Source organism: Lepidochelys kempii, chromosome 2 (genome assembly GCF_965140285.1).
Source record: "Lepidochelys kempii isolate rLepKem1 chromosome 2, rLepKem1.hap1, whole genome shotgun sequence".
Lineage (NCBI taxonomy): Eukaryota > Metazoa > Chordata > Testudines > Cheloniidae > Lepidochelys > Lepidochelys kempii.
In genome coordinates this window covers 252,098,996-252,121,791 of record NC_136381.1, presented here as the reverse complement: position 1 = coordinate 252,121,791, position 22,796 = coordinate 252,098,996, and the positions used below count along the sequence as shown (strand labels likewise).

The 22,796-nt window shown below is 41.1% G+C and overlaps 1 protein-coding gene across 5 annotated transcripts in view; it reads left to right on the top strand.

The window, feature by feature from the left end:
- RBM33 (RNA binding motif protein 33) overlaps positions 1–22,796 on the top strand; it is a 146,279-nt gene that overhangs the window by 112,621 nt on the left and 10,862 nt on the right. For 4 of the 5 annotated variants that reach the window (XM_073334566.2, XM_073334565.1, XM_073334564.1 and 1 more), the window contains one exon: positions 4,274–4,462. In XM_073334566.2, coding sequence (XP_073190667.1) covers positions 4,274–4,462 — 189 coding nt within the window. Of the gene's footprint in view, positions 1–4,273; positions 4,463–7,213; positions 7,493–22,796 lie in introns of all 5 variants that reach the window. The other variant, XR_012157626.1, reaches the window with a different exon arrangement.

Sequence of the window (22,796 nt, the reverse complement as noted above, 5' to 3'; positions counted from 1 at the left end):
GTTTTTATAACTGTTTTCTCTATTAAAAATGATTAAGCATGTTATGTTGCTTACTGTCTGGGTAAAACTAAGTAGAGTAAACCTCTACTTGTAAAAGTCCTACGTAAATCCTGGAACGCTAGTAAAGTATGAGATAGTGGCTGTAATTTTTCCAACGTACCTCTGGCATCTTATTGCTTTCTGTTCATGTGTTACGTTATATTAGATGGTACTGATATACCGTATAACCCTTTGTCACAACATTCTCCCTTAAGTACAGAATAAGTATTTGGACCTCCTCTAATGTAAACATTTTGTAAATGGAGAATATTGGGACAAGGAACCTCTATGGGGAGGTCAGTAAAATAGTACTTTTGTGAGGTATAGATTCTTGGTGGACCCTGCAGCCTCCTTATTTTTCTTCCATGCTATGGCTTTTCTATGTTGGAGTCAAAGAAGTAACATCCCTCTAGTTCTGAATATTCTATAGTTGGTTCGGGTTTGTGTAAGTTTTAAGCAAAAAAAACAAAACAAAACAAAAGTCAGCTATTGGTATACTTTTGAAAGGAGCTCAGCACCTCTTGTATAACAATGGCACTCTGGAGTAGGCCATTAAAATTGACCTCCAAAGCAAACACAGAAATTCAGTTCAGAACTCATTTGCTTAATTTCCCACTAACAAGGCTCTCAGAGGCACTCAGCACATAATTTAAAAACTATCAAAACTTATTTAATCCCTATTTGTGTGATCTCCTTGGTACTGTCATCTTCACTGAAGAGATCCCATAATTCAACGGTTCTCAACCTGAGTCGGGACCCCAAAGTGGGTCGCGATCCTGTTTTAATGGGGTCACCAGGGCTGGCATTAGACTTGCTGGGGCCCGGGCCTGAAGCCAAAGTCTGAGCCCCACTGCCCAGGGCTGAAGCCAACGCCCAAGGGCTTCAGCCGTGGGCAATGGGGCTCAGGCTTCGGCTTCAGCTCTGAGCAGCTGGGCTCAGGATACAGCTCCCCACCTGGGGCTGAAGCCCTCAAGCTTCAGCTTTGGCCCCCACCCCACAATGGTGGGGCAGTGAGGCTCAGGTTTCGGTCCCTCTTCCTGAGGTCATGTATTAATTTTTATTGTCGGGGGGGGTCACAGTGCAATGAAGTTTGAGAAACCCTGCCATAATACATGAGTCTATGATATCGCAGGTACCAGAAATTTCCTTGCAGTCTGTGGTATTTGTAAGATCACTGAGTGATGCATTCTGTTGTGAATCTGAAAGTGCCAAGAGAATTTTAGAGGGAATATATATTTAACTTTTTTAATTAGTTGAATAACGTTTGTGCTTGTCCCCTACCTTCTGGAGAATGATGGCATTCACCACATGAAACTAAGTTAAAGCAAAACAAATGTGTACTTGCCGTTCACCTAAGTGGAGCCAAACATTGCACTGCCTACTGTTCTGGAGTCTTCTGCCTTTGCTGCAGGTCATTTCCTGTTCTTTAGGGTGAATTATATTGAGTATCCTTGAGTTCCTGTGAGTTTCAGAAGGAGCAGCACTTGGAAGACATTTCTCCTGAGAAAATAGGAGTTATTTCATAGAATCATAGAACTGGAAGGGACCTCGAGAGGTCATCTAGTCCAGTCCCCTGCACTCAAGGCAGGACTAAATAGTATCTAGACCAGTGGTTCTCACACACACCCCCTGGGGGTGCGAGATGCCCTTTCTGGGGGTGCGAGACATGCCAGATTTTTTTAGAAGGTAAATCATCGAAAACACAAATTAAGCACAGGCACATAAGTACAACTACTTTGTTTCATCAAACCTATGTTTTAACGATTACTGTAGTATACAAACAAAAAATATATCTAGGTTTAAAGAACTGGCCTACTTCAACGATTTTTGATAAGGGATGCGAGAACATATTTTGAGAACCAAAGGGGTGCAGGCTGCAGTAAAGGTTAAGAACCACTGATCTAGAACATCCCTGACAGGTGTTTTTCCAACTTGTACTTAAAAATCCCCAGTGCTAGAGATTCCACAACCTCCCTAGGCAATTTATTCCAGTGTTTAACCACTCTGACAGTTAGGAAGTTTTTCCTAATGTCCAACCTAAACCGCCCTTGCTACAATTTAAACCCATTGCTTCTTGTCCTATCCAGAGGTTAAGAACAATTTTTCTCCCTCCTCCTTGTAACAACCTTTTATGTACTTGAAAACTGTTATCATGTCCCCTCTAAGTCTTTTCTTCTCCAGACTAAACAAACCCAATTTTTTCAATCTTCCCTCATAGCTCATGTTTTCTAGACCTTTAATCATTTTTGTTGCTCTTCTTTGGACTTTCTCCAATTTGCCCACATCTTTCCTGAAATGTGGCTCCCAGACTGGACCCAATACTCCAGTAGAGGCCTAATCAGCATGGAGTAAAACAGAAGAATTACTTCTCATGTCTTACAATACTCCTGCTAATACATTCCAGAATGATTGCTTTTTTTGAAACAGCTTTACACTGTTGACTCATAGTTAGCTTCCTCAAAAGCTTTTAGTCTTCAGATGTTAATTATATTTCGCAGAGACAACTGAAGAATCAAGCTCAAGAACTGGTGTAATGCTGCTAGACGGTACCTTCTCTGCTGTTTCATTTTGTCCTGCCAGCCAGGGTTAATATTAGGATATTTAATTTTTTTTATAAGTATGTTTCTGACGGTGACTCAAGACCACATGCACTGTGCATCAAATTAGATATGAATTCTACAGCAAGAACCCCAGAATAATGCACCCTTCCCTGTTCCCTGTAGCTTTCACCCCTTCATCCGGTCCAGTGCAATCAGTAGTGCTTTTATTCCTTTGATATTCAGTTTTTGTGCTGTCCCCAATTTAAACAGTGATTGATAATATCTACCCCAATCTGACAATAATACCACTGGATCCCATCACAACATTCGCACTACATCCAACAATAATGCGAAAAACATTGTCTTGAAGTTTCTCCTAAAATAATCAGCATTCAAATAGTTAACATGTTTACATTTTAGGGAGGTTTCTCATTAATTTTCTACGTTATCTCCCCAGTGAGATGACCTGAACCAGTTCACATGTCTCATAGCTAATATTTCAAACTGTCTGCAAAATCAGGGAGATGTTAAGGCTTTGATTACATCTGGCTTACATTTTGAAAATTGTCTTTGCAATGATAAGAGTCTAGAGACCTATTTTTTATTTTATTCTGTTTATTATAATGGAAGCTTAGATTCTGAAACAGAATTCTGCAGCAAATATTAAGAAGACATCTATGCAGCTGCAAAAGTGCATTATGCATGAGGTACTGCATTAAATCTTAGTCAATATTGCTATCAATACTATAAGATACCTATGAGAGCCAGCTTTCAGGGCCAGGGGCTCTCCAATAATGTGTTGGTTTTATAAATGTGTGAAAGCTAGTCTCCTCTTTTCTCTAAAAATTGCTTGCTGTTTTCATTATGGAGGTGACATTGATAAACCAGTTACTAGGGTTAAAAGCTTGATGGTGACTTTCCCTAAGAATCATAGGTTGTCTTCCCACCTCATTTGCTTCCAAAAAGCTGCTCAGGGCTATCCTATGAGGCCAGTGAATTCTGGGTACCTGGAAACTCTTGTTTGGGAAGGGGAATTAATCAATTTGTGGCTGAGATTGGCACCAGCTTGAGTGACTCAAGCCCTACAAATCAGACTGGGGCTTTTCCTCAAGTTCTTTCCAGTTCCTGGCTATAGATTAGCCATACTGATCAGCCAGTGTGGACTCTCCTCAAAAAAAGAGGGACAGTTCGGGGTAATAGGTAGCATGGTCTATTGAGAAACATTCTGTAGCAGTGGAGACCGGGGAGGGCCTGCATCCCATTCCCATATGTATATGTATATAGTGAATTTAGTTTGAGATCTGAGGAGGGAAGGGGGCAAAAAGTTGTTTGCTGACCCATCCCAAAATGTTAGACCTGATCACATGCATGTGTGCAATCATTGTGAAGAGGAATAGACTATATAGTCTTTGGAATTAAGGTGCTCAATTGCTTTGTAAACCCACCTCAAAATGCAAAGGCAGGCTTTGTACCTATTATAACTTCTTGTAATTTGGGGAGATATTTGGATAAGAAGCGGATAAATATGTTAACATATGACCTTTTAAATTAGCAAACAGTGACATGCTGCTTTTTATCGACATGTACTTTAATCAAGTCTTTAAATAAATTGCTAACTTCATATTATCTGTCAAAAACCTTAACAGAAGCACGAACTAAGGAAATCAAAATACTGTTACTTTTGTTGTTGGCAGGTTATTATGCATGGGAGAGGCAGAGGAGTAGGAGGCCAGATGGGCCGAGGACGCTTGATGCCAAATAAACAGAACCTGCGAGTGGTGGAGTGCAAACCTCAGCCCTGTGTTGTGTCAGTTGAAGGGCTTTCTTCATCAACTACTGATGTCCAACTGAAAAACCTGCTGATGTCAGTAGGACCCATTCAGGTAGGTCAGGCTTGGTTTATAATTTTTGTGCCAGAAGTCTTTCATTCTAGAAAGCTCAATTAATTCTCTGACACTAAATACGGTATTTTCATTGGCAATTACTTATATTTGAAGGCACCTTTTCCCACTCTTTGAATAAAATGCCACAAACATAAGCATATAATGAAGTGTTGTCATCATGTCCAAGAAAGCGTGTTTAGTTATTCATTATACTTGTTTTTTATTGTTGGTTTACACATTCACAACATTCAATAACTATTGTTAGTATAAATTAGTGAGGCTTTTCTGTGACATTTAGCTCTGATTCTTTAGAATCACTAATTAAAAAGATACTGTCAAGTGATTTTTTTTTTTAAACTGGATGATTTTTAAACCATCAATTTTCAGTAGTATATTCTGATATCATAGCCAGACTTTAAAAAAATCTTTTTTTGAAGGATTTATTGAGATTTTTTACTGTATGTTATTTAGAAGTCCTTTTCAGAAGCGGTTTGTGAACAAGCCCAAGAACCATACCAAATATGACCTAGCCTAACTCTTGTGCCTATTTCTGTGCATGCACTGACTGATAGTGCATGCGACTTACCAGCTAAATAGTGACGATGACTTTAAACGAAAGGGGAGATTTTCAAAATGCCTAATGAATTTAAAAGCAGAAGTCCAATTGACTTTCACTGAGGAATAACTTTGAAAATATCCACCAAAGTGCTGTGAAATACACAAAGCAAACAAACAAAAAAAAGATTCTTTCCCGCTTCTAATCTTTCAGTTTTAGTAATTTCATGTGTTCCTTTTAACTCTAGGAACAGAATTTTCAGACAGAAATACAGTTGTCATATTGATGCTATTTCTTGGCTTTGAAACCTTTTGAGTTAGGTTATACTATATCGTTGTGTATCCTGGAAAACAGATGTCATAAGGAGGTATGCCTCCATCTCCGTTTCCTTCTTTATTAAATGGGACCCTACTGATTTACCTATGTAGTTCTGAGAGTCTTAACTTCCGTTTGTAAAAAGCTTTGATAAATGCTATTGTATATGATTTATTGTACTGTTTAAGGAAAACATTTAGATTTTTCTATATTTGCATACTCAGAACATTCACACACACTACTTTCTCTTCAACCCCTACAGTACTTTGTACAGAAATTATTTTCTAGAGTTTTTTTTAAGCCATTCGTTGTGCCTAAAATCCTGCACTACAAGGGAGTAAAAGCAAGGTGTCATTTGCACGATGAAATTGATCTGCTTCATTCATTTACTAAATGTAGGTGTGAGTCCAGCAATTTGTGTTCTAGGGTGTGATGAAAAATCAGAAAAATTTGTGCTGCATTATCTGATTCTTTGTGCAAGCAGAGTTTTCCTGTAAAGGATCAGTTTTGAAGCACATTTACTCAGTTTTTACTTGCTAACTCCTGTTTGAGAATATTAGTAGGAAATTAGCACAGACCTTGCTGTGGGAGTATTCAAGGTAAAGAAAACTTACTGTGAACGTTCTGGAAAACTTGTTCACCGCTTCCTATTTCATATCAAATACCACAATTGCTTGATTCCTAATGCAGTGTCACAGTACAGTCTTGCCAAGAAGGGCTCATCTATGGTATGGAATTTCTTACCATTTTTCAGAGACTCAGATGATGTGGTACAAGTTTGTTTGCCCAGGCAAATCAAGAGCTTGCACCATTGGTAGAATGGATGCAGCTGCACCATTGCTGAAAAAATAATATTTTTTTAGTATAGATACACCTTCTAGTAAAGATTGAGCACTGCTCTTACATCTGGAATCTAAAGGTTATAGTAGTTAATAAGAAACAGCCAGGTTAGCAATTAGTAGCAAAAGCACCCCTACATTTGAGTTTACACCAGGAGTCCCCAAAATGGTGCCTGCTGGGGCATTTTTGTGCACCTGCAGGACACCCCGCCACCGAAATGCCGCTGAGAAGCGTTGCCGTTTCTCGGCGGCATTTCAGCGGCAACGCTTATTGCCGCTGCCGCTTCTCATCATCAGCATTTCGGTGGCGGGGTGTCTGCGCCCGCCACAGTCTTCTGGAAATAGCAATATGCTATTCCCACAAGAAAGCTTGGGGACCACTGGTTTACACCATTGCTGGAAAAAAGAGATCAGAAATTTCCAGGTGTAGATATGGTTGTGAGTGGTTAAAGGGCGGGGGAAGGGAGTGGGAGGGTTGAAAGGATGGGTATTGTACAGAAGCCTGTTGTACAGAAGCCTGTTGTACAGAACACCTGGTGCTTTTCCTCTTCAAAGTGCTGTTGTGATATTAACTAATCCCCACAACAACCAAGTGAAGTAAACAAGCAAGTATCATCTCTGTTTACTGATGGGGAAACTGAGGCCGGTAAGTTCCTAGGCTGCAAAGAAGGTTTGTGAGAAAGCTGGAATTGAAAAATGTGAGAGTTTAAATTGACCTTTTTCATAGTAATGACCCATGTTCATAGGTATGCTCCCTTGATTTTGAAAGCGAGGCTAGAAACCCCAGAGAGAATGAGTCTTTGCTAAGTTTTCTTGTGATCTTGACTTAATATTTTTATTAGCATCATTTTTATTAGCATCTGTGCTCAGCGCTGTGCAAGACAGAGTTCTTGCACAGAGGAGTTTGGAATTTAAATAACATAGAAGGCGGGATGAGCTTGGGAGCACCAGAAGAGGGGATGTGTGTTTAAATATTTTCTCTCTTCTGTTTCCTTGCTTTCTTACTCCTACTCTCCCTTCCTTAAAAATGTGAACGAAAAGTCATTTGATGCATGTTAATGGCTGTGGGTAACACAGGCTTGGGCCATTAGGAGGGATCTGAATGAACAGAGGAAGGGGGCTCATCACACAGAGATTGGAGGTTTAAAAGACCTGAAGGACAGTGATGCTGGAGAGGAGCAACAGGAAGGTGATGCAGTACAAAACAAGGTCCTGGTGGATCAGGATTGTGCAAAGCTCTGAAGGCCAAGCTGAGAGGTTTAAACCTGATACGTTGTGCAAGAGAGATTCAGACGGGACTGACATGATCTGAATTAGCAGGTGTGTTTTGGACAGACTTTGGGAAGGTGGTCTGGGTTTCAGGGAGGAGGACATTCCCGTAGTCCAGGCAGGGGATGGCCAGGTCATGGACAAGTATTTTAGCTGTCAGAGATAGCAAATATCCGATTATTATTTTTTTTTAACATTGTGGAGGCTTGGTAACCGCATGGGTGTGTCAAAGGGGAAAGTGGTGCCAGGGTAACCCAGAGGAGTGAGATCCATAGTGATAGGGATGCTGGAGTTGTCCTCAGCAACAGAGAAAGGTGGAAGTGGAGAGGATTTGGGGTGGAAAAGAAACTCAGCTCATTTTGGCTATGCCAAGATTTTACTGGCAACAGACTGTACCAGACAATAGGCCAGAAAAACATTTGGCTACATGGGAGACTGGTCAAGTGTGGTAAGCTAGATTTGTGAGCCCTCATCATAGGGATGATAGTTGGAACCATGTGAACAGATGAGATCACCCAGGGATAAAGTGAAGAGGAAGAAGAGCAGGAACCAAAGACAGAGCCCTGAGGGACTCCAATAGAAAGAGGGGAAAAGGAGAAGAAACTCCTAAAAGAACTGTTAGGTAGGAAGTAGACCAAGAGGGAGGGAGGGTGAAGAAGGTCAAGAGAGCACAGGTGGTGAAGAGAAGAAAATCACCTGTACTGAAGGCTGCAGAAAAATCAGGGGTGAGATTAATGGAGTACTGGTCCCACAGCTCAGCCAAGAAAAGGTTGTTAGAAACCTTGGTAAGGGTGTTTTCAGTATAGTGAAGAGGGCTGAAGCTGGAGGACATACAGGGGAGTCTGAGGGGAAGGAAAAGTCAAGGCAGAGGCTGTAACAACAACCTATTTAGATTGCTTAGTTGTGGAGAATAGAGAGGATAGTTAGGGTTTAGGTATTTCTGAAGGCAGTGGGATATGCAAAAGCTTTGACATAGACTTGCCTGTCTCAAAGTAGACACTTTCCCTAGTAAGTGAGGGACTTTTACCCATCAGTTTCTATCGAGCCTGTGGTGTAAGTTTGTTGGGGGAAAAAATAAAATCTTTGGCCCTTATAGGGGGGCAACAAAACCTACCAAATATATGTCAGATGTAAGCCAGTGTTACCTTCCTCTGTCAGCAGGCAGCCCTGATAAGGGCTGTGGACTGCCTGAAGTCCAGGTTCTTTGCCCTAGAGCAGGGGTGGGCAAACTACAACCCAGGGGCCGCATCCAGCCCTTCAGACATTTTAATCCAGCCCGAGAGCAGGATCCAGGGCTTGCCCCGCTCCACGCGGCTCCTGGAAGCAGCATCATGTCCCCTCTCCGACTGCTACACATAGGGGTAGCCAAGGGGCTCCACACATTGCCCCCACCCCAATCACTGCCCCCACAGCTCCCATTGGCCAGGAACCTTGGCCAATGGGAGCTGCAGGGGTGGCAGCTGCAGACGGGGCAGCATGCAGAGCTGCCTGGCCGCACCTCCGTATAGGCGCCGGAGGGGGGACATGACACTGCTTCTGGGAGCTGCTTGAGGTAAGAGTCGCCCGGAGCCTGATACCCTCCCACACCCCAACCCCCTACCACAGCCCTGATCTCCCTCCTGCCCTCCGTACCCCTTGGTCCCAGCCCAGAGCTCTCTTCTGCACCCCAAACCCTCATCCTCATCCCCACCCCAGAGCCCACTCCCCTAGCCTGGAGCCCCTTCCCACACAGTGAACTCCTCTTTTCTGCACCCACCACAGAGCCTGGACCCCCTACCGCTCTCCAACCCCCGATTTCGTGAGCATTCATGGCCCACCATACAATTTCCATACCCAGATGTGGCCCTCGGGCCAAAAAGTTTGCCCACCCCTGTCCTAGAGCAGAACTTGAACAGTCTTCCATTGACTCTACAGGAGCAGAGCCACTCCATGACCACTAGTCCATCCTCAGTTCAGTGCTGGAATAGTCTCATGCTACTTGCACTTCCCACTACGTGTGGGAATTGACTCATGTATCCACATAAGAGTTGATCCACCTCCCCTCATTCTCAGCTGCGTTATTGCCCTGCAGCTGGGCTCCTGGCTTCACAGGGGCGCCCATGCCTTGCCTAAACTCCCAAAATCTTGCCTAACCCCCATATGACAAAACTACACTGGATTCACTACAGGAAAACCCTCTGCATCTATGGAAGGAGGGGACTGGATTTGCCACTGAGAGAGGTATGCAGTTAGAACACTGGTGGCAAATAGAATCAGTCTGGCTGGTACCTACTGGATAATTTGTTGCAGTCGGAATACTGTAGTGTGCTTTTACATTCAAGCAAAGTATTGTCAGATTTGGTTGTTCTCAGACTTCGGAGGAAGCAGAGCAAGTCCACTGCCTTATCTCAGAGACCTGCTAGGTGTAAAAGGTTTGACTTTCTTTTACCCTGGGACTGCACATGAATTTTAGTATCAGGATACACCAACAAGCAGCTGGAAAATGAAATTGAAAAATGAATCCAGTTTCTGCTCCCTCTCAACATTGCTATCTTAGATTTTACATCAGGATGGTGATACTGTGAATAAGGGCAATAGGTCAGATCTGATAAGCTGGGAACAGTTGAACTCTGAGGTAGGAGGAGGTCAGGAAGGTGTATGCAGTTAGTGGAAAGGGAGATGCACCATCATTTTTCATCCAGACCTGGGAAGCGAGGGGAATTGTTTTCTTCCTTCACATGAATGTTTGAAATGCTTCCTCCATCCTGTCTCATCACTGGACTCGTCACTTTCCCTGTTCTTCTATAAAGCTGCTCTGTTCTTGGTCAGGGGTTTTCCACCTGTTCTATGATTCCAAGGATACTGAAAAATGTAATAAAATGCTTTAGGCTCCAGCATAATTATTGAATCAAATGCCCTGTTTTAAAAACAAAAAAAATCATAATTAAAATACAAAAACATGCTTTCGTTTTGAATATTGTCCATTGTCATCTTCATAAACGCCGTCAAGAGTGGAAAGAATCAATAAATCAGCTATTTGGCTGTTTTTAAATAACATGACATTAAATTAGTTCATAATCTGAGTGAGGGACTACAAGATGTGCATTGTTTTATATAATCACACTTTTTAAGTGTTTGAAGGTACAAAAGGCTCTCAAGAACTATGGTGTGTTTAAAGTACAGCCTCCGAGGCCTGGTGCCAAAGTATGTAATGACATTCAGCACTGTTATCTCTATGTAGTATTGCTTACTGAAGTAGACTGTTAACATGTTGAATTTAAGCAGATGTCTGAATTGGATTTATTTTTGGATTGCCAAGAGCATGAGTGGGTCCCATTTTTCCAGCGCTAGCCTCAAGGTTCCATGTACTGCTACCATCACCTCTCTAAGGAGGCTTGATTGCTGCTAGTCATTGTTACTCTTTTGTATCTGTTAGGACTGTATGGGAGACAGGGAATCACGTGAGAGTAAGCAAGTTGTTCCAGTTGCCAAATAACTTGAGTAATGATTGGCCATTTTAGGCAGCAATTCTGTAATTTCCTTTAATCAAATATTTCCTTGCACCAAGTGTTTCCCAAAATAGACCATTAGTGTAGACTCCTAGCACTGCTTAGGATTAGAAAGTCTTTCTCCTGCCATAAAAATAGCTTTTCATGATTGTATGTAAATACAGCTCAGGCTGGTGTAACTCTAGCCGTTCTCTGGATAAGTTTAAGAATTGTATCCTGATCTCTCTCTTACTATTCCTTTTCCAGTTTTAGAAGGGGAAATGATTGTGCTTTGTTAATGCATCCCACTTAGCTTTCTTAGAGTGATGGCACTACCTAGTGCTCAGTCAGAGTAATGGCAACTTTCTCAGTAATTTTATTCAAAAGTGCTGATTCTATTTTCTGAGCTGAGGCTTATAAGTGAAAATGACACACGGAGTAATAGATGAATAATCCCAGCCCATGGGGTTCTTCTAGTATCAACAAGGTTCATTTTAGCATGTGACATTGCATACAAGTCTGGTGACCCATTTGTTCCTCCTGGCTGTGACAGCCTTGTATGCTGTCACAACTGAGAATCTTTACTGTCTCCATTAGCTCTCTCTGGAAGCAGAGATGGTCACCCCTGCCATTGCCTCCCCAGCCTCTTCCCTGGAGCTGGAGGAGAAGGCTGATCCACCAGGGACATCATCTAGGTTCTGAAGTTTTGAACCAAGCTTTCCTGAGTCAGGAATTCCCTGTGTGTGTCTGAGAGGGAGACACTACTTCAGTGGCTCTCAAACTTTTTTTACTGGTGACCCCTTTCACATAGCAAGTCTCCCCTTATAAATTAAAAACACTTTTTTGTATATTTAACACCATTATAAATGCTGGAGGCAAAGTGGGGTTTGGGACGGAGGTTGACAGCTCGCGACCCCCCCTGTAATAACCTCGGGACCCCCTGTCTGAGCACCCCTGCACTAGTTGGTTAGCGGGAGCCATGCTCTTTTTCCATCCCAACTTTTTTTTTAAGCAGTTGCAGTTTTGCTTCTAGAGTCTGTTGCTAGCGATAGACTGGAAATCCTATGTAGTACACAGAGATATTGAAGCAGTGAGAGTGTCGAGGGGGTAGCAGGAAAGGAAAGAGAGCGGCAAAGAGAAAGGAAAGAGGTCAGACACAATAGGAGAAGAAAAGGCAAATATATCCTGGACTCTGAAACATATCCTGGACCAGAATTTGTGCTGCTTGTCATTCTCAGACATGAAGTGCAGGCGTCAGGAAGTGGTGGAACAATAAAAGGAGGCTGAATGATGTGACCTAAGCTGAGGGAGAAACAAAAATAGAATCTGATCCTTTTAAAATGTTCCTGCTGTGCCATTGCTTCACTTATTGGAGAACAGGTTAAATCAACACCGGTGTGGAAGCTCATGCTTTATTCTCGTGTGGACCACTTCCTGCAAGCTTTTATCTCTTGGGCTGCCCCCTCTCCTAATCTGCCCCATTCACAAATCCACACCAACTCAACAAGATCTTCAGTCACTGGTGAACTGGTACATGTACAGTTAATATTAAAATCCATTTACTTTTTACCAGAATTTCTCCTTTTCACTTCACTTTCATGGTCTCCCATCAGTGAATTAGCTGAATACCTCCTATCTGTGCTTCCGTCTCCTTCTCTATCTGACTAGTCTCCTGTTCCCACTCTCCACTGTCTCTTCTTTTCTCCCTCCTTGTTCAAGTACCTCATATAGGAAGCTCTGGTCTGACTAGTGACTCTTAGCTGTCTCCCCATAGACAGATCTTTTGCATCCAGTCACCAGGCTTCCCCGTTCTGGTTGCAATAGCTCCGAATGGGGACTGCTAGTTTTGCAGCTCCCTCTTTATTAGCTGCCTTTTACAGGTGTCTTGGATCTCCTTTGAGCCTGGACACTTGTAAATGTAATTTTAAGGCAGGAGAAGCCAGTGTAACCAGCAATCACTCTGTAGACCAATAGTGCAACAACGGCCACTGGTAGAGAAATGTTGACGTGGAGAATAGTCCCTTTAAAATGCCAGGGATCAGATTGGATGGCCCATGTTGTCTTTTCCAGCCCTACTGTTTGAGTTGACACTAAACATGAGCATTCCTTAGGCCCTGGCTGTATTTCTTGGTGATTTTCTTGGAAAATGATATTTTCTCTACAATTTGCTCACTAAAATAATACATTGTAAAATAAAGGTGATGATAAATGAGCTATCTATACTAAAAGCACCAGTGATTTTAAAGTACTGGTTATTTGTACTTTTCTTTTGCACGAGAATTCTGTACACCCAGCTCTGCCCATCAGTACACTAGGTATGTTTACTCTGCTAACAAAAAAACACCACCACCCACCTGTGGCAGCAAGTCTGAGAGCCTGGATTATCTGACTCAGGCTCATGCTAGGGGGCTAAAAATATCAGTGAACATGTTTGGACTTGGGCTGGAGCCTGGGCTCTTTGACCCAACTCCTACAATGCTATTTTTAGCCCTGTAGTGTGAGCCCCTTGAGTCCAAGTCCGTTGATCCAGGCTCGGAGACTCATTGCCATGGGTCTTTCTTTGCAGTGTAGACATAACCAAGGAAGCAAAAGAATGGACAGTCAAGATTGGTATTAACCTCTGTCCTATAGCCACCTAAGTCCCTTTGCTTCTTCTGCATAGCAAACATGGAGTCCGTGCCTGAGCTTTTTGTTTGGTTCTTAGCTACGAAATGGAAAAGTATGAGAGGAAAAGAAGTAAAAATGGGAAGGTTTGTGGGAGCAGAGGCTGGAAGGGAAAGATGGGTGGAAGAGTATCATTCTTTGGTGCCAGCTAGCCACTGAGCTGCTTTCAGGACAGGGCAGTCATGCTGCCTCCTCCCCAGTCATACTCTAGTACAAGGGGCTCACTAAATTGTTTTTGTTAACCTGTGAGCGCTTCTGCAGATCTCGCATAGTATGCTGGCAATCTTATCTGCACAGGACTTCCAGCTTCTATTCACCCTCTAGCCACTTTCGTTCCTGGAGAGGTTACAGACAGAAGACTTCTGCTGGATTTTCTACAGTGGTAAAACACCTTCTGAAATGTATGGCCTCTCTTCCCTGGGATTAATGGAACTGTGTTTGTTTTTTTTCCGAAGCGTGCATGTTCTCCACTTTTCGTTTCACCCTGGTTTATTGACAGATTTCAAGTGGAGCCATTCCTGTCACCTCTGACTCCCCTCCCTGTCCCCCAGCTTCCAAACCAGTTCAGTTGGAAACGGGGTTTTTTTACTACAGAGTGTTTCCCAGGGTCTCTCTTATCCCATGGTGACTCTGGGACAGACAGGGAAAAGAACAATCTGCTGAAAAATATCAACGTACGTAGTTCAGGCTTTCAGGTGAATAACTTTGAATCCCTGTTAGCCTGAATTCACTTTTCTTCAACAGAGTATCGGTCACATAGGCTTAACTGTTGAAGCAATTCAGATTGTCAAGCAGTGCTAATCTATAGCAAACAATGGTGATCTATTAACTTGATACATATCTCAATCTTAACTATAAGAGTGCTACCACCCCATTATAATACCCGGATGCTTCCTATAGTACATCTCTGACTGTCATCTTCCACTTCCAGCTGTTTTTGTAATACAGCTTTGGAAAAAGGACAGCCTTTTCTGAATTTTTCCAGGGCTCAGAGCTTTTGTCTCTTGCACCCGTCAGGAGAAAGGATGGATAAGGGTTTATAGAGCTGCAAAGCCTCCATCAATTGAACTGAATTGGCTGCCAGCTCTCCTCAGTCAGATGTATCAAGCTTAATCTCCTTCTCTTCCATCTCTCTAGATCTAGTTTTAAAGGCATTTGATCTGTAGGCCAGGAATGTGGCTTCACTTTCAAGAGAGGAGGTGGGTGGGAGGTAAATGATCAGGGTTTGAAAGTGCTTCAGAATCCCACTGGGTGGGATTTTGTGTGTGTTTCCAGGAGTAGTTCCATTGTAGGTCCTTCTTAACTTTTTCTGAATGATCCTGCTCCATTTCCTCTGGATCTGTTGTAGTGGAAAATCCTTTGTGCCTGAGATGGATCCAAGAGGAGGGCCTTCATCCTGTGCTGCTCCATCCAGTTAGGCCAAGTCATCCAAATGAAGAGTATGTTCCTTGAAATTTGAATCGGTTTCTTTTGAACTCCTAAAGTCAGAAGAAATCTACTGCTTGAGACTAGAGGTTGCTGAAGAGTGACTGGACTTCTTGTGTAGCTCAGTGCAGCAGTACCTAAGCCACACAGGAGGCGGAGCTGCAGAACCAAGCTGCCATGGGGGGAATCCAGCTAGCTGTCTTGAATTAAAGGAGCTGAGAAATGTGAAGAGACTTTGGCATCAAGCACGAGGTTTAGCAGCTTTAATGTACTGTATCTCCATCTACCTTTGTTTTATTTGGAAACATGCATGTAATACATTTGCTGTCCTTACACTTGTTCTTTTCATGCAGGCAGGTGCTACTAAAGCAAAAGCCTCATGAATTATCTTCTCTGTGAATACCCAACAGAATTTTTGTTAATTTCAGTTTACTTCTTGGGGCAAACAGGCAGAGTGGAGAAAATGTTTCATATGTGTACAAATACTAGAGCATGAGGTTAGGTAAATAGCTCATTTTTGTAGGATCACACAGACATGCTCTTGTTTTATGAAACTATTATAGTACTTATTATGAAAAATTACTTTCTAGGATTGGTAGGCTAGTATGAAAAGAAACCAAGTTTTTAAATTGTACTTAATAGCTATATGGTATTGGTTGTGCGGAGATGGTAGGTTATAAATAGATGTATAATAGTGAAACATAAATAGGCGTTGAGACTTTATGGGTAACTACTGTCTACTACTACCACATTATGGGTAACTACTGTCTTTATATGTGCAAGATATATCACTATATATGGATAGTACTGGGTAGCACTGATACATTTTCAAGTGCTCACTTTGCTTCTTTTGTGTAAGGGATTTTTTTTAACATGAAAGAAAGTACATGGGTGAGGGAATGGGACTAACAATTCTGAAATGCTTCTTAGGGAATTTTGTACAAGTCAGCTAGATAATTGTTAAAAGGAGGAGGTTTTTTTTAAATAGTGATCTGGACAGAAGTCTAGATAAATTTGTACAGAGAATGCTGAAAATAACTTTCATGTGAGGTTATTAGAATGGGTGTGTTTATATACACACAAACTATTATGGGAAGGAGTTATATATACTAGTAATGGTTTGCTTTGGTGTAAAGCTGTCTTTAACAGGGAGACAAAACTAAGGCTATTACACTGAATATTATAGCAACGTAACTATGATATACAGATTAATTAATTGTATGTGTATTTTCCTAGCACCTGCATTTGGAATCCAAAAAGCAGAAGCTGGTAAAGTAAGTTTTAGGATAACAGTCTTTTACAAAATTATGGGATTCTAAGCTTCATAGTATAATTGTTTTTTTAATACCAGAAGGCCTGAGCCTGCATTTTTCTTGTGCAAAAGTTCCATTTTATTCAGAGTATTACTGTTAGCTTCAATAGGAGCATGACGAACCTAAGTTTGTGCATCACCCAACATTAAATGTATGGAAGATAATGTAGTAGATTAATATGATAACATGTCATCTATGAAGACTTCAACTGAAATGCAGTTCAAGTCACAACTGTAGGAGTTCAGTGGAACCTTTTCCCTAGTTGACATTACTTTGTTTCATACAACTCATCAGTGATTGAGAAGATTTTCTAACTCAGGGCTAGAATAACAGGTCAACACTAAAGTGCACTGTCAAAATTGCATGCAGACAACATGTACCTGCACTGTGTGTGGCTATAGCCCAGTGGAACATTCGGAAGGGCATGGCCAGGCCCCGACCAGCCTCAACAGGGGGCAGGGCGGGAGCACCACCCAGCCCTGCTCTGCCCCCAACTCCATTCCAGCCCCAGCCAGAGCTGCAGCCCCGGCTCCTGGCCACAACCTCTGCTGCAGCTCCAGGTCCCAGCCATATCCCCCACTGCAGCTCTGGGTCCTGACCGCAGCTCCCAACCGCTGCTCCGGCCCTGGCTCCCAACCAGAGCTCTGGCTCTGCTCCTGGCCCCACTCCCAGCCATGGCTCCCAGGGAGATACAACAGAAAAAGTTTGGGGACCACTGCTGTAGCCAGTGCCGTCAGTCCTTAATTTCCTAAGCAGAAAGTTCATAGTTTAGGAAGAAATAAAATGAAAAAATATTACTCCAGAACATAACTGATTTTTTAGCAAGTTTTCATTGGTGAATTGAACAATCCCCACAAATCTGTTGGGCTGTGACATAAGTACACATGATTTTTTTTTAAATAAAAGGCAAAAAACAAAATACGCTTGAAGCTAAGATGCTACACACTTTCTGTCTGTAAGGAGGTTTGGGGTAGCTATTTAAAACTATGGTCTTGTATATGCCAAGTAGTTTACAGTTTAAACTAGTGGCCTAGTTTATTTTTATCCTCACTAGAAAAAATATTTTTGATCCAAAGCAAGCCTAAACTGTATTGTATGAACCAGATATTGAGGGTAAGATTGAAAGTGTCAGCACTTCATATCATGCTAAACTATATGTTAGCATGTTAAGTGATATTCAGCTAATGTTGGAAAAAAAAGCCTGAATAATGCCACTTTGAAACAATCATGCATCGTTTTCACTACAGTGTTAGTTTAAGTGCAGCAAATGTTAGTTTTTATTCAGGCTGTTAGGCTTGAATTAAGATCCCTTTACTAACATGTTTTATTTAAGATCAAACACTCTTTACTAAAAGAAATTAGATCTTTCACTTTTGTTTTGCAGTCTTGAATTTTATGTTGCCAGTTCATCTTCAGTATGCCCCATTAGCTTTTACACAAGCTAGTGGTCCTGTACAGTATTGTGTATACAACGTAACAACAGAAAATGGAAGAAAACAATTTTAGCTTGAGAGGTTTTTGTTTATCCTTGTAATGTACTCTTGACCATAACCCTTCAAAAAGTACTCGGAAGGACAAATTGAGACCTGGTTGTAAATGAGCACAAATCAATCTTGATATAATGAAGTTAATTAGCCAATAAAACCTATCTAATGGAATTACATTTGTAAAGTCCTTAATTGTTTTAATTTACAATATTTAGTTGCCTTGAGAACAAGTAATATTTTGTAGCTAGAACTAACATGCAAAAGGTTCTAATTGCAATAATTGAAACTGTAATTGTGTGTGGAAATACAAATCAAAATATTTCCTAAGGAAACTGAACAAATCAAGCACTTGGAGGCAAATTTAGACCTGATGTAAATAGATGAAATTTCCACTGAAATTCATTGGAAATATTTTCATTTTCGTTGCCACAGTATTTCATATTTACAGCTGAAATGAGCATCGCTTTTCCATACTAGTCCTATCTGGAAAATGGCAATTTGACCTCCAGGCAACACCAATAAGTATTATAATTGAAAGTAATTTAGAAGTACTTCTTTGAAATGGTTGTGTTTCTCAGTGCAAATGCATGCCAGAACAGAAGAATCATGGAGAAGCTATGATATAATAGCCAAACCCTTTTGTCAACAAAATTTACAATCTCACATTAAGTACAGGTAAATCACATGCCATAAGATAATTTTTTAATGCTTTCTAATTCTGTTTGCTAATACTATATATAGATTTCCCTGGTGAATTAATGTACCCGCTATCAAGATGGCTCTCTTTACCCAGTCTCCTTTTATTACCCTATTGTTTTAATTATGGAGGCAACTTGCTCAGAATAATTTCACTGTTAAAGGGAGATGGGCTGTAAACTCACTGCTTTCCCAGTTTTTGGCGTTGTGCATCTCAGATAGGTTTGTGGAATGATACGTCAGTAGTTATTGTGAAAAATTGTTCAGTAGCTAAATACAGCTTCTTCTTTTTTCCTCCCTTCAATTGACTGTGACAGGAGGCTGGAGCCTAAAGCAGTGGGAGAAGGTCCTGAAGTAGTTGAAAGAGAAACACCTAACATTGTTGTGAGGATCAGTTATTAGCAAAAGGGCTGAAGATTGTTCAGGCAAGGGGAGAGAGCAGCAAATGACAGAGGAGGACTTGCGGAGTGCAGCTGATGGGACATATCCCTGTGTTTCTTTTTCACTTACATTGGCTGATTGTATTCTTAAGTATTTCATCTCTTCAGTGAGCTAAGCGGATTTTTCTTTTGTTAAACTGCCATATTCTGTGGCAAGTGACACAGGAACGGGGTTTGTGTCTCTTGATTTGATTATACTAATTACTTCATCAACCTCTGTTTTTCAAATGTTTGCTGCAGCTTGCTTTAGTACACCTAAGCACCCTCTGTTATTGAGTATGCAAGAACAAGTGACAAATTCAATAAGAATTTTGAAAGTGTTTCTCTTGTCTGGATAATAAGATGGTGTTGAGAAAGTAAATTTGTATTAGATACTGTTCTGTAAATCATAATAGTACAAACTCCACTAAGGATGAAGTCAGAAGCAGAAGCTTTTGCAGCTCCTCCTCACCTAGTCCAGTGGATACGGTATAGGAGAACTGAGCTCATTTGCAAACTCCTCAACAGATGTTGTGTGGCACTTGATTTCTGTGATTGTTTCCTCATCTGTAAAATGGGTTGACGGTACTTACCAATCTTGTAAAGAGTTCTACTAATGAAAAATGGTAACTATATAAGTACTAAGTGTTTAGGTTTTGAAAAGGTGCCCTCTGTACTGAAGAGCTTGCAAACTACTAAATTGAAATGACTTAGCGATGTATTTTTATTGTTGTGATAGACTTTAGCAAAACAATACAATACAAACTCACCAAAGCTGGTGCTGAGTAGTTTTGCTAAATCATATTTTTGGGAAAGGAACATGGGGGAGCTATTTGGGATATTGTTTTCAACTACACGCATGGAACTGCTCCAATGAAAATATTCTACTCCTAAATGTTTGAGACTGTTAGTGTTCCATTTTTTCTGTACTCCTTACAAAAGTCTCTTATCTTTCCTATTTGGGATATGAGCCAATTACAGCACCCCAGTGTTTGTTTACTTTGCAAATATGAAGGTGCTAATTTCCTGTAATCTGTATTCCCCCTTCCCCCTCCCCCCCCCCCCCCCCAGTGGATTTCTGGAACAGGAAACTTAAATAAAAGGAAATTTATATTCTAAAATTTATATAAGATTTTTCTGGCAGGCACAGAATTGCTGTAGCATAAATATTTAGGTACTTTTATTATCATTTTCAGGTTCAGCTTTCCTTTACATGTTTAAAATTATTTTAAAGAATTACTTAGAAATATACACAAGTACATTTTTTAAATTATTATTTTTCAGTAAGGTAAACAACTCCTTGCAAGCACACAGACTAGAATAAGTGTCAATGTGTATATTGTGATTACTTTCAACAGCAAGTTAAAGATCAGAATTGTATTACATAGTTAAGCGGCTCAACTTTGACTTGGAGCAATGGAATAAATTATGTTCATTAATTAAACAGGACTAGAGAATGCAATTTTTGTTGCCTTATGTAAAATTTTTGCTAATGTAATTCAAACTCCCAAAGAAAATAGAACGTCAGCATGAAATGTTGCATGTAATGTGATTTGTTTGTAAAGAACACTGTAGCTTTAACAGTAAAACATTAAGACTTGCTGTTTACAGTGGAAATATAATATTAAACTTACCCTGCCAATGTTTTTAAGCTTTAACACTGACCAGCCTCCAAAATTTGGACATATTGAAGATCCTGTTAGATGGCTAGAAATCCTTAAAGTAATGACTTCCCAACCTTTCTTAGTTGCAGCCCTCATATGGCATAGAGTATCTGCACCTGAACCCCTGGATTGCCCATGTCGTACCCTGAGACAGTTGCTACCTGTTGTTTGCCTGTCTTCTCACACTCATGGGTTTTTGTTGTGTTTGTACCCTGTCTCATTTTCCTTCATATGTATTTTTCTGCCAGTTGCTTTCCATTTTTTCCCCATTTTCTCTCCAGTTTTTTCCATCCCTTCTGCCCATTTTCTTCAACTCTTGCTGTTGTCTCCTTTCTTTCTTTCCTTTCTCTCTCCTTAGTTCCCAACTCCTCATTTTTATCACTGTTATCTCCTCTTTTCTTTTATTCTCATCAGCACACACACACCCCCCCACCCTGTAGAGCTGTCCTCCTTACTGTTTCCCATTCTCCCACTCAGGCTTCCCTGGAAATCCGTTCCTACAGTATGTTCCCTCTCACCCTTATCATCCATTTCTGCTACTACCTAGTGCTGCCCCCTACCACAGAGTGCAAGGAACAGTGCTGTATGCACCACTTAGTGTAGAGGAAGAGAAGAAACCTAAGGTCAGGGACACTTGGATTCCCTACATGGAAGTACAGTATCTCTCTTTAAAATCCTTGGAGTGCACATCAACATGATGAATCTGCCATTCTTCCCCATTCTAGAGTAGTGCAGCATGCCTCCGTCAGCTCACAGAGGGATACGTAGCATATCAGACGTACCTATTCGTGTATATTATGTGCTGCAGCAATGGGGTGTATGTACTATATCTGTAGAAATTATACAGATTAGTGTGTGTAGTTGGACTCTCTCAACCTGGACATGTGAAATGCTCATCCTGCATAAGGCAGACACCAGGCTGACAGGAAAGGAGGGGGGAAAGTAATGTGGGAATGCATTCTTTTCTTGTTTCCTTTTCCCACTTACGACTCCTTCATTCTCTGTTCCCCTTGCCTTGCAATTCTGATTGGTGCTTTGCTCCCCATGATGCCTTGGTATAAGCAACACTGCCAATGAAGTGCCAGTCAGGAGGAGAATGCTCTGAAGGGAATCAGAGGGTACCAAAGTACTGGGTGATAGGCCCAGTTAGGAGACTTTTCTTTGCCCTTCGCACTCAGTGCTGGTCACTTGGGAGTTATGTTTAAATAAAATGTTTGATAAGGTCATGTCAATTTTCAGCTCTATCAGTGTTGATAGTATCCTTGTATAAGTAAAATGGGGTTTAGTTTGAAATAGTTGCAGCAGGTGTGTTTCTCCATAAACCACAACTATCACAACTAATGTGGATATTTGTCTGCCACTTAACAGACTCTGAATCCTGGGAATAAAATGGCAAATATTTGCCTTTGTTTTCTATAATAATAACTTCCTAATGCTTGGTAGATGTAGCATGAGATTACTACAGAAGCCTCATGGAACTGTGGATTTGTCTTATTTTTTTCATTCCTGTACTAGAATACAGATAGTGAATTTTGGCTGAATACTGACTGGATAATGTACTCCAAATACTCTAGACTACTGACTAACATAATTATTCACGTGTTACTCAAATGCTGTGATTGAAATTAGCAGGAGACAATTATGGAGGCAAAAAACACTACAGAAAGTCTTTTGTCAGTGATAGCGTACCACGTGTCTAAGCAAATAAGTTTGTGCCAAATAGTTATAGCTAACACGTTTTCTCAGCATTTCTTTGAAGGGAATAAAGGTTCTTTGCCCCACCCCCCACATCCAGGGTGAAATTTTAGGGGTTCTTTGTCAATGAACCCCTTGTATATATTGCAGTATGTCCTTCACACTTAAATTTTAATATTTAAAGCCATGCAGTAAATTTCAGTAAAGCTCCAAGACATGTAGCATGTCTCCCTCACAAGGCTATACAAATAAGGACTATTGACCCACATCTTGTATCCAGGGGGGCAGGCTTTAATATTTGACTCCTCATTTTCCAATAGATGGATCCCTTCCGGTAGTAATACCTCTGCTTGTACCATTCTATGCTCTTCCTCATTCCAGGAGGCACCAGCAGCAGTGAGAAACTATAAGAAACAGTGTCAGTTTTATAATATTGGTACCATTGTGAAATAGCTAGTGGTCAGGAATGTGGTTCTGACTGAATGGCCCCATTCTGTTGGAGAAGACTGAAAGGAAGAGAAAATG